The sequence below is a fragment of the Callorhinchus milii genome, unplaced genomic scaffold, assembly GCF_018977255.1.
Source record: "Callorhinchus milii isolate IMCB2004 unplaced genomic scaffold, IMCB_Cmil_1.0 Scaffold24, whole genome shotgun sequence".
NCBI lineage: Eukaryota > Metazoa > Chordata > Chondrichthyes > Chimaeriformes > Callorhinchidae > Callorhinchus > Callorhinchus milii.
The window spans coordinates 698,720-709,917 of record NW_024704765.1 but is presented as its reverse complement, the minus strand read 5'-3'; the positions used below and the strand labels follow the sequence as shown (position 1 = coordinate 709,917).

Below are 11,198 nucleotides of genomic sequence, written 5' to 3'. Positions count from 1 at the left end.
CTCCCCCCACTGCCCCCCTCTCCTCCCCACACCTCCCCCCCCCTCCTGGCCCTCCCCCACTGCCCCCTCTCCTCCCCACACCTCCCCCTCCCTCCTGGCCCCCCCCCACTGCCCCCCTCTCCTCCCCCTCCCCTCCCTGGCCCTCCCCCCACTGCCCCCCTCTCCTCCCCACACCTCCCCCCCCTCCTGGCCCTCCCCCCACTGCCCCCTCTCCTCCCCACACCTCCCCCCCCCCTCCTGGCCCTCCCCCCACTGCCCCTCTCTCCTCCCCCCCTACCCCCCACTCCTGGCCCTCCCCCCCCACTGCCCCCCCCACTCTTAAGCACAACCCCCACCAACTGAGTGCTTTGTGACGTCCTCCCGACGTGAAAGGCGCTGTACAGATGCAATATGTTCACACCGGCCGCCACTGCACTCCGGACGGCGCTGTGTCTGCAGTTCCTCAGGGCGCCGCTACATTCCAGGCGACGCTTTGTGTGGGTGGGTGTGTGTGCGCACGCGCAGTGGGGGTGGGTCGAGGGCGGTGGGGTGGTTCAGTTGATAGTTGCAGTTCCTCAGATCGCCGCCATACTCCGGGAGGCGCTGTACGCGGAGGTAGACGCCGGGCGGGCGGTTGCAGACCCTTGGTGACGCAGGTTCGGGGCCGGCGTTTTCCCACAGTCAGTGCGCGGCCTTAGCAACGCGGCGGCCAGGCCGGGAAGGGGCCTGCTGGTTGGGCAGGCCGGAGGGAGGGAGGGAGGGAGAGCGAGCGCCATGCTGGAGGGACTGGCGGCCTGGGTGCTTAACACTTACATCGGCAAATACGTCAACAACCTCAACACCGATCAACTGTCCATCGCCCTCCTCAGAGGTAACACACACACACACCTTTCTCTCTCTCTCCCTCACTGCCCTTTATATTTGTATATATATGCCCTCTATATGTTTCACTCACAAAATACACAGTCACTACACTTTACAGGGTATCCTGTGAAGCACTTTGCGACGTCTCGAAGATGTGATAAGGCGCCGTGTCGAATGCAAGTTATTATTATTTTTGCACACAGTGTGGAGCGATATAATATAATATATAAACGTGTCCCTCGTTGCCAGTCTGAGGCTCGGTCGTTCACCCTCAAGTCTGGGTTAGAGGTCACAGGTCGAGCTAACCCCTCCCCCGCGCGGTGGGCACGCTGAGGCTCCAGCACAGCGGTAGGTAGGGGGGAAGTGGGCGAGTGTGTGAGCGAAGCGCTGCATTGTCAGAGACGCCCTCCTTTGGTTGAGACGTTAAAACGGAGCTCCTCTTCCCCACCTGTTCAGGGCAGACGCTAAAGATCCTGTGGCGCTGTTGGAAAAGAGAACAACAGCAACAACAAATCACATTTGTTTTCATGTCAGGAGGACGTCCCAAAGTGCCAAGAGAGAAGGGAGTTCCTGTCTTCTGGTGTCCTGGCCAACAATCTCCCCCCAGACAATCAGCTGATGATTGTAACTGCTTGTTGTTTTGTAAAATAACTGCCACCTTTGGCTGCAAAAATAGTCACTACACTTATCCTTACATGTCTGTGCAAATGGACAAACCTTACATTTGACTTTGAAATGTTGACTGCCTATAAAGTAACCGATTTTTTTTATTTCTCATCTCTTTCCCCCCCCCCACTCCCACTCACCATTACCCAAACTGCTCATGTTTTCATCTGTAAGTCAGACTTTGCCCCTGACAATGGTTTCAGTTGCCATATTATCTCTGCATGTGTACTTTCACTTTCTCTTGTGCTTTTTGAATTGACTATTTTGTTAATAGTTACATTTTTTAACTGGTCACTTGTAGTCTAGTGTGAAAGGCAGTTTTAATTTCAAACCTTGTGTACTGTCTCAAGCTTTTCTAATTGTATAAGCCCCCGCCTTATTCATCAGGGTAAGGATGAAAGGAATCTTGTAATCTCCAGGTCGGTGCAAGAGATGCCATCTGCTCGGCTGTCAAACTGCAGCAGAACAGACCTGTCTGTACTGGCCTTTCTGTTCAGGCCCAGTTAATACTTCTAGTTCAAGTTCCGGTTCTCTTTCGAAATGTTTTCCTTGATTTAGCCCCCTCCAAACAACACATCTCCACGAATGCTTTATGTCAACGTCCTGCGTTGCGGCAGCTGGTTCCGCACAGCAGGGTCTCACAAACAGTCATGGATTAAGTGACCATGTCTCAAAGCTCTTCACGAAATATACTGTAAATTGAATTGACTGTATATTTTGTGGGCAAAATGTTTTTTCTATGGGAGGGAGTTGAAGTAGATTTGGAGAGTTCTCCTTATGGGCACCCAACAACAGTTACAAAAGGAGAATAAAAAAAAGCTGAAGGTATTGAAATAACTCCCTAGCAACGTTGTGTGTTATCATGTTTATTTTAATTTGCCACACTGCTTTTGTTCAGATTTGAGTCTAACTCTGTGTGTTTCCCAGGGTGTGCTCTGATGCTGGAGAAGGGCGTTGTTGTTTCTGTTCTGTAACGTGAGCAACTGATGTCATGTGCCTACAATGTGTGGTTACAATAGTGGTTGTGCAGTTTAAAAAGATACCATCCTATTCGTGTTTTATCAGTCATTGCTGAATTCCAATGCTCATTTCACGCTGTTTCTCCACAAATAATAAATACCACTGGAGTTTAGAAAAGAAGGTCATGCTCGTTTAGTGTCAACAGACAGAAGAAGTGTCCAGAACTAAGGAGGGGAAATCAGGGCTCCTGTCTGATCACTTGTCAATGCTCTTTGCTAGAACATTGTGTGCGCGTGTGGCTGTCAGTTAAGGATCAGGTGGCAGGATCAGCTCAGCTGTGTATGGCTGCACATTCTGACACATGGCAGTGAAACCCACACCCCACCATAAGTCAACACCTTAATGCCAGGATTGGCGGTGAGATTGGTAGGAATGTGCCTACTACAGTCACCTCTCCCCTCCCCCCTGACTTGCGCCATGCTCCGTCACTATCAAGTGCTCTGGGACGCTACCCAGCGTGAGGGGCCGCTATATGCAAATGGTTGCCACCGTTGTGTACAAAAACAGTGACTAGTTGTTGTTGGAAAACCAATGAGTGGAGGAAGGGCCTGTGGAACTTGGTGAGCCAATCGCAACATTGCTATTGTTTGATCATGGCCAGGTGTCAGCGGGAAATGGTGCCGATTAACAAAACCTTTCTGTAGCTTTTGGTAGGACTCGCTCAACTAGTCACCCAAGCAAGTTAACTTTCCCTGCGGTGAACCTTTGATTAATGCAGATAAACAGCCTTCAACAACAACACTTCAACAACAACAACTTGCATTTATATAGCGCCCCTCCCGCTGGGTAGCATCCCAGATCATTTACAATTGTGTGCATTGGGCTAGGCCTGCTGTACGCAGAGGTCATTGTAAACCCTCAGAATTTCCAGACCCCGATGTGAAGGTGATTTGGATTTCAGTGAGTCAGTATTTACTAAGATTCAAGTCCCCAGGCCCTGTGGCAATATCATAGAATCATAGAATTATACAGCACAGAAGGAGGCCATTCGGCCCATCGTGTCTGTGTCAGCTCTTTGAAAAGAGCTATCCAAATCAATCCCCTCTGTTTCTTCTAAAAACCATTTCAAATTGGTGTCCTCAGGTTATCGACCCACCCGCCAGTGGAACTAGTTTCTGCATGTTTGTCCTATCGAATCCGCTCATAATTTTGAAAACCGCTATCAAGTCTCCTCTTAACCTTCTGTGCTCCAAGGAGAATAATCCTAGCTTCTCTAGCCTCTGCTGATAACTCATTCCTGTACCATCCTGGTAAATCTCCTTTGCACCCTCTCAAATGCCTTAACATCCTTCCTAAAGTGTGGTGTTCAGAACTGAACACAGTCTCTAGCTGAGGCCTAACCAGTGCTTTATGAAGGTTCATCATAACTTCCTGACATTTGTATTCTATGCCCTATTTATAAAACCTAGTATCACGAATGCTTTTTTAACAGCTTTATCACCCTGTCCTGTCATCTTCAAAGATTTACTTATATGAACCCCAGACCTCTGTTCCTTCACTCCCTTTAAGATTCTACCGTCTATTTTGCCTCTCCTCATTCTTCCTCTGAAAATGCATCACTTCATATTTCTCCACATTAAACTCCACCTGCCACATGTCTGCCCGTTTTACCAGTCTGTCTATGTTCTCTTGCAGTCTGCTACTATCCTCATCACTGTTTACTACTTTTCCTAGCTTAGTATAATCTGCAAACTTGGAAATTGTACTCCCTATACAAAAGTCCTGATCATTTATATAGATCAAAACCAGCAGTGGTCCCAATACTGACTGCTGAGGGAGACCACTGCACACTTCCCTCCAGTCAGAAAAACAACTGTTCACCACCACTCTCTGCTTTCTGTCTCCCAGACAGTTCTGCATCCATGCCTCCACTGTCCCTTTAATACTGTGGGCTTCTATTTTGCTTACAAGTCTCTAATGTGAAACTTGTAAGCAAAATAGAAACACCTTTTTCAAACACCTTTTGAAAGTCCATATAAACTACATCAATGGCATTACATTCATCCACCCTCTCCGTTACTTCAAAAAAAATCACATTCATTTTCCATTGATGTGTAAACTGATCCAGGTAACTGGAATGAAATGGACAATGCTCTACGTGGATTGGGTTCACTGGGGGAAACCAAGTGTGGCCCGGCACTGAATGCTGCTGTTCTCACTCAAGGAAGCCAGAAAGATCTGAAAACAGGTGCAACAAAGGATGCTGCTTAGAGGTTAACATAACATAACATGTAGGAGCAGAAGTAGGCCATTTGGCCCTTCGAGCCTGCCACGCCATTCAATCATGGCTGATCTTCTAATCTAACTCCAGCTAATAACCTAACCCTGTCTTATCCCCATATCCCTTAATCGCTTTTGCAATAAGAAATCTATCTGTTTCAGTCTTAAATATGTTTAAGGTTGAGACACAGTCGAGTTGGAGCAGTCGTGAGATCTGGGCAAGAAAGAGCTTGAGTCATTAAAAAGTCTTTACAGTAATTACCAAGTGTAGTCACTGTTTTTGTACACAAGGGTGGCAACTATTTGCACATAGCAAAGATCCACAAACAGCCATGAAGACAGCCATGTTGGGATTTCGGGATTTCTAACATACCTTAAGACTGTGAGCTCAAATCCCGAAGTAGGACTTGAACCTGCAACCTTCTCTCCCGGAGATTAGAGAGAGTGGTTGATATTTCTGGAAATACGACCCTAATATTTTTCTGTGCACAACACGTACATGGAGTTTGTTTGTTAATAGCAATGCAGTTAAACAATTGCTGGAATAACTAATATCACTTCTGTGTAGGTGCGGTTGAGTTGGAAAACCTCCCTCTGAAACGAGATGCCCTGAAGGAGTTGGATTTACCCTTCGAGGTGAAGGCAGGTAAAACGGACTTCCCACGCACCAAATCGATTGACCGACTACGGATCATTATCTTAGTCAAAACCAAGCTCACAGCCAGGGTGCGAGTGTGTAAGAAAGAAGAAACAAGACACACAAATTTAAGAATTCATTAATGAATTAAATGGGAGGTTAGAGCAAAAAGTCTTTACACCGAGGGTGCTTGGAATGTGCAATTCTCTGCTGCAAACTCTTGCTGAAGCAGGGTTACATAGAGATGCAATATGATAACAGGTCATTTGGCGCAACCAGGTCATGTTTATACTCCATTTGAGCCCCCAAACCACCCATTCCTCTCACTATACCCATATATTCCCTTGCTCCTTATGTATGCATGGTACTAGCACAGTAATAATAATAATCCTTGCATTTGATATAGCGCTTTTCACGTCGGGAGGACATCCCAAAGTGCTTCACAGAACACACTGTAAAGTGAATTGATATATTTGTGGGCGAACGCGGCAGCCAATTGCGCACAGCAATGTCCCACAAACAGTCGTAGATTGAAAATGACTAATTTATCATTGTTTTTAGTTTTGGAGGGATTATTATTAGGCTCTGTGTGGAGTAAGGAAACTTGCCCAAGGTTGGCCCTCTGCCTGGAATTGAACTCAGGTCTCTCACTTGCAAAGCGAGTGCTCTAACCACTGAGCTACAGGACTCCACGTAATTGATTGGCATCACTGAGCTATCCTTTTTGCCGATTTATTAACGTCCTGCCCAGGTATTCATTTGATACCCCTATTCCTGGACTCATTTGGTAGCACTCTTGTCTCTGATTCAGATTGTTGTGGGTTCAATCCCCATGTTAGTACTGTTTATGGTACATTGCTGGTGCAGATTATCTGCCATGTTCACCCACAAAACACAGAGTCACTGCATTTTACAATATGTCCTGTAAGTGCTTTGGGATGTCGTCCTGACGTGAAAGGCCAAATGTACCAAACGTAAGAATCATTATTATTACTATTTCTTCCCGCCAGTATGAGTCATTCTATTCTTTTAAAAAGGAATTAGAAAATGACAATTAGAAATAATCATAATAATACTTGCATTTGGTATAGCGCTTCATTGTGTCTTCTAGACGTCTCAAAGCGTTTCACAGAATATACTGTAAAGTGGATTGACTGTATATTTGTGGGCGAAACGTGGCCAATTGGGCACAGCGGTATCCTACAAACACTCGTGGATTGAGTGACCACTTTTTTTGAGAGATTATTATGATTTTATATATTGTATTAAATATTGTACAGGAATATTATAAAGGCTGTGTGGGGGAGAGAGTGGGAGTAGACTGGGTAGTTCAAATGGGGAAAAAAAGCTCAGTGCAGTCATGATTAGCTGAATGTCCCATGTGCTGTAGCATTGTGTGATTGTCCTTTTCAAATTGATTCATTTCCTTTCCAAAACCATAAGTGATGATGTCTGTATTGACTGGTGCTTTGTGGGTTTGCATTTCTCAGTTTCCTTTCATATTTCAGGTTTTATTGGAAAAATAACTCTCCAGATCCCCTTCTATCGACCTCATGTGGAGCCGTGGGTCATTTCCATTTCCAGGCTCCACCTTATTGGCGCACAGGCAAAACTCACAGAATTTGATGAAGAGAAGGAGAGCTTGGCGGGCTGCGAGAGAAAGCGAGCAGTGCTGGAGGCTCTGGAGGCCCGCTGGAAGGTTGGTGTCAGGGACGGAGTGTTGTGTTTGATCCCCACCCCCTCTACTCTGCTGATCTGAGGAGCAGTGCTCCAAATGTTTGCTGTAGCTCGCTCGGAAATTTTTCGTACACTATACGTTTCAGGTAACAACTTTCAGAGCATCTCACAGTAATTAGTGGTATCTGTAGTGACTTATGTAGCAAATGCTGCTGCCGTTTTGTGCTGGGAAAGGACTCACAAACAGCATAAAATACATAATTTATCTGGAGGATTGTTGCCCAGAAATCCAGTTCTCTTCAATAGTGTCAGAGTATCTTTAACATCCACCTGAACACCTGATGTAAGCTCATTTTGTTTTCCCATCGAGGGTGGTGCCTTCGACAATGCACTGCTTTGTTCTCTCAGTAATGCACTGAATCAGAATAGACTGAACTGAAACAGCAACAACTTGCATTTATACAGTGACTCTCACGGAGGGTAGCATCCCAGAGCACTTGACAGTGGCAGAGCAGAACCTGACTGAGCCAGGGAGGGGGCAAGGTGGCCGTAAGCACGGTCGAAGAGGAAGATTTTAAGGATGGATTTGAAAAAGGGGAGAGGGGGGGGGGGGCAAGGCAGAGGGATTGAGGGAGAGTTCAGGTGCAACCTGAAGATGGGAAGGAAGGAGTAAGGTGGAGGGATAGAGAAACAGGAATAGAGGAAGAGTGTTCCAGAGTTTCTGGGCGTAGAAGCTGAAAGTGCAGCCACCAATGGTGGAACTGAGGGCACAAGGGACATGCAGAAGCCCGGAGCCTTCTGTTGAGCCCACAACTTCTGACCAAGATATAAGGGTTCCCAGCTTAGCCAAGCTGCCACCTTTGCTCAGTACCCGAGTTGTTGAGTGACTGTTATTGAGCTTCCTTCAGCACATTAACCAACACTGAACTGACCCAGGATCAGGAAGTATTTCCAAAATAAGCATAGAAAGTTTAAAAAAGCATAGAAAAGGGGAAGCAGTAAGATTGCATTCGACCCAATGGAACTCTTTTGTTGCACAGGATTATAGAATTATTTTGAAAAGTAACATTCCTGGGTAAAGTCTGTAATTTACATCAAAAGTCAATTGTTTTATAGTCTTGGTGTGCTTTTTAATTTAAAATACAGTTTTATCAGTCACTCATTTCTTTCTCTTTCATGTTGTTTGTTATTTTCTTTAGTTTCATCATTTTTATTTTGTTGGTCAGCTCCATGTATTTAAATCTCAGCATTGTGATTAGCTGAGCATTGTGATTTTGATGTGAAGTTTGAACCTGTTATTTCAGAATCCTGGGTTGAATTTTGTTTCAGAGTGAACAGCAGCAGAAAGGGGAATCCTACTGGTACTCAGTCACTGCCTCCTTAGTGACCAGAATTATAGAGAATGTGCAGGTGAGTTTCATAAAACTACTTCATCTCCCATGTTTAACATACACGCGAACGATCGATCTATCCACCTGCTATATCACCATCTACTAAAATATTAGTAATCCTTGCATTTGATACAGCGCCTTATCACGTTTTCTAGACGTCTCAAAGCGCTTCACAGAATATAATGTAAAGTGAATTGACTGTATATTTTGTGGGCGAAATGCAACAGTCAACTGCGCACAGCAGCGTCCCCATAAACAGTCATGGATTGAGTGACCAATTTATTATTTTATTTATTATTTTGAGAGGGAGAAAGGGAGAAGAGGCTTGATGGACTGAATGGCTCTTCCTGTCTGTATGTTATTGTTATATGATGAACTAGTATAATAGAGAAACAGCTGTTGGTGTGACTGGAATGTGAGGTCATAATCTGGAAAATAACCCGAGGTATTTCTGCAGCTGAAGGTGCAAGATGTTCATCTGCGTTTTGAAGATGATGTGACCAGTCCCGAGCACCCCTTTGCGTTCGGATTCTGTATCAAGAGCGTGTCTATGCAGAATGCTGAGGACGAGCCGGTGAGTACAGCACGGAGGGCAGCATCACTCCACGTTATATCTACATGACAAGGACAGTCTTTGTTGAAGGGAGTATCAAGTGACTTGATACAATAATAATCCTTGCATTGATATAGCACCTTATTATGTCCTCGAGATGTCTCAAAACGCTTCACAAGTTTTTTTTTGGTAAAATGCAGTGGCTGTGTATTTGTGGGCACACGGGGCAGCCAATTTGCACACAGCGACGTCCCACAAACAGCTGGGGGCAGTCAATGATCAATTTTAACTAAGGGGATTGTTGGCCAGGGCACTGGGAGAGACAACCCCTTTCTCTTTTCAAGGTCATGGGATATGTAACGCTCACCTGAGCAAGCTCAGACATTTCACCCAAAGGATGGCACCTCCAACAATCCAGCGCTCATCCAAGCACTGCACTGGAGTGTTAACCTGGGCTGGAGAGCTCAAAGGCCTGACATGGGGCTTGAAGAGGGAGTTGGATGTTTATGAACAGCAGAAACAATGCTGACACAGTCTTGATAGTGTTAGTGTTCAGAGGGATTTGGGTGTCCTTGTACACCAGTCTCAAAAAGTTAGTTTGCAGGTGCAGCAGCAACTAAGAAGGCGAATGGCAGTTAGCGTTCATTGCATAAGGTTTAGAGTACAAGAGTAGGGAAGTCTTGTTGCAACTGTATAGGGCCTTGGTGAGCCCGCACCGAGAGTATTGTGTGCAGTTTTGGTTTCCTTATTTAAAAAAGGACATACTTGCCCTTGAGGGGGTGCAGCATAGATTCACTCGGTTAGTTCCTGGGATGAGGGGACTGACCTATGAGGATAGGCTGAATAAACTGGGGCTGTATTCTCTAAAGTACAGAAGAATTAGGGGGATCTTATTGAAACATATAAGATTCTTAAAGGGCTGAATAAAGTAGACAATGAGGGACTGTTTCCCCTGGTAGGAGAAGTGGAGTCCTGCAGCTCAGTGGTTATAATAATAATAATCCTTGCATTTGATATAGCGCTTTTCACGTCGGGAGGACATCACAAAGCGCTTCACAGAACACACTGTAAAGTGAATTGACTGTATATTTGTGGGCGAACCCGGCAGCCAATTGCGCACAGCAATGTCCCACAAACAGTCGTAGATTGAAAATGACCAATTTTTTTTTTATTATTGTCTATTGGTTTTTTTGGAGGGATTATTATTATCTTGTTGATACTCGTCAACAAGGTGATGTCTCACCACTGTAATCATAGACAGACTGCAGACATGCACTCGCTTTGCAAGCGAGAGACCTGAGTTCAATTCCCGGCAGAGGGCGAAACCTTGGGCAAGTTTCCTTACTCCACACAGAGCCTAATAATAATCCCTCCAAAACCAAAAACAATAATAAATTGGTCATTTTCAATCTACGACTGTTTGTGGGACATTGCTGTGCGCAATTGGCTGCCGCGTTCGCCCACAAATATACAGTCAATTCACTTCACAGTGTATTCTGTGAAGCACTTTGGGACGTCCTCCCGACGTGAAAAGCACTGTATCAAATGCCAGGATTATTATTATTATTAATCTATAACAAGGGGTCACAGTCTTAAAATTAAGGGTCAGCCTTTTAGAACAGAGTTGAGGAAACATTTCTTCACTCAGAGGGTAGTGACTTTATGGAATTCACTCCCCCAGAATGCTGAGACTGATAGATTTTTAAATAAATAGAGGGATTAGGGGATATGGGGATAGGGCAGGTAATTAGAGTTAGGTCTGAAGATCAGCCATGATCTTATCGAATGGCGGGGCACAGGCTCAAGGGGCCGAATGGCCTACTCCTCCTAATTCTTATGTTCTTATGCTTGTTGGCATGTTCTCACGAATATTTTCATTGTAACAGGAATGAATTTTTCTCATCAAAGGAATCAGTTTTATGGTACCTTTTCACGTCAATGTCTCAAAACTGTTCAGACATAATTATTGTCAAGTGTAGGGACCATTTTGTAGGTGAGCCAACGTATCATCTATTTTAACCACAGCAAGATCTTATGGTCAGCTATGAGGCAAAGGACCGATTAATCTGGGGATAATTGTGCACAAAATCAGGAAAAACTCCTTTTTTGAATAGTATGACAGGTTTGTAGTGTCCATCTGAGCAGATAGACAGGGCCTTTATTTACCACTTGTAAAGAATAGCACCTCTAA

At 45.1% G+C, this 11,198-nt stretch overlaps 1 protein-coding gene across 1 annotated transcript in view; it reads left to right on the top strand.

Moving 5' to 3' along the window:
- The first annotated feature begins 735 nt into the window (after positions 1-735).
- vps13d (vacuolar protein sorting 13 homolog D) overlaps positions 736-11,198 on the top strand; it is a 123,548-nt gene continuing 113,085 nt past the window's right edge. The window contains exons 1-5 of the mRNA XM_042343811.1: positions 736-850; positions 5,318-5,395; positions 6,895-7,085; positions 8,393-8,473; positions 8,912-9,028. Of these exons, the coding sequence (XP_042199745.1) occupies positions 754-850; positions 5,318-5,395; positions 6,895-7,085; positions 8,393-8,473; positions 8,912-9,028 (564 nt within the window). The 5' untranslated portion in view covers positions 736-753. The remainder of the gene's footprint in view (positions 851-5,317; positions 5,396-6,894; positions 7,086-8,392; positions 8,474-8,911; positions 9,029-11,198) is intronic.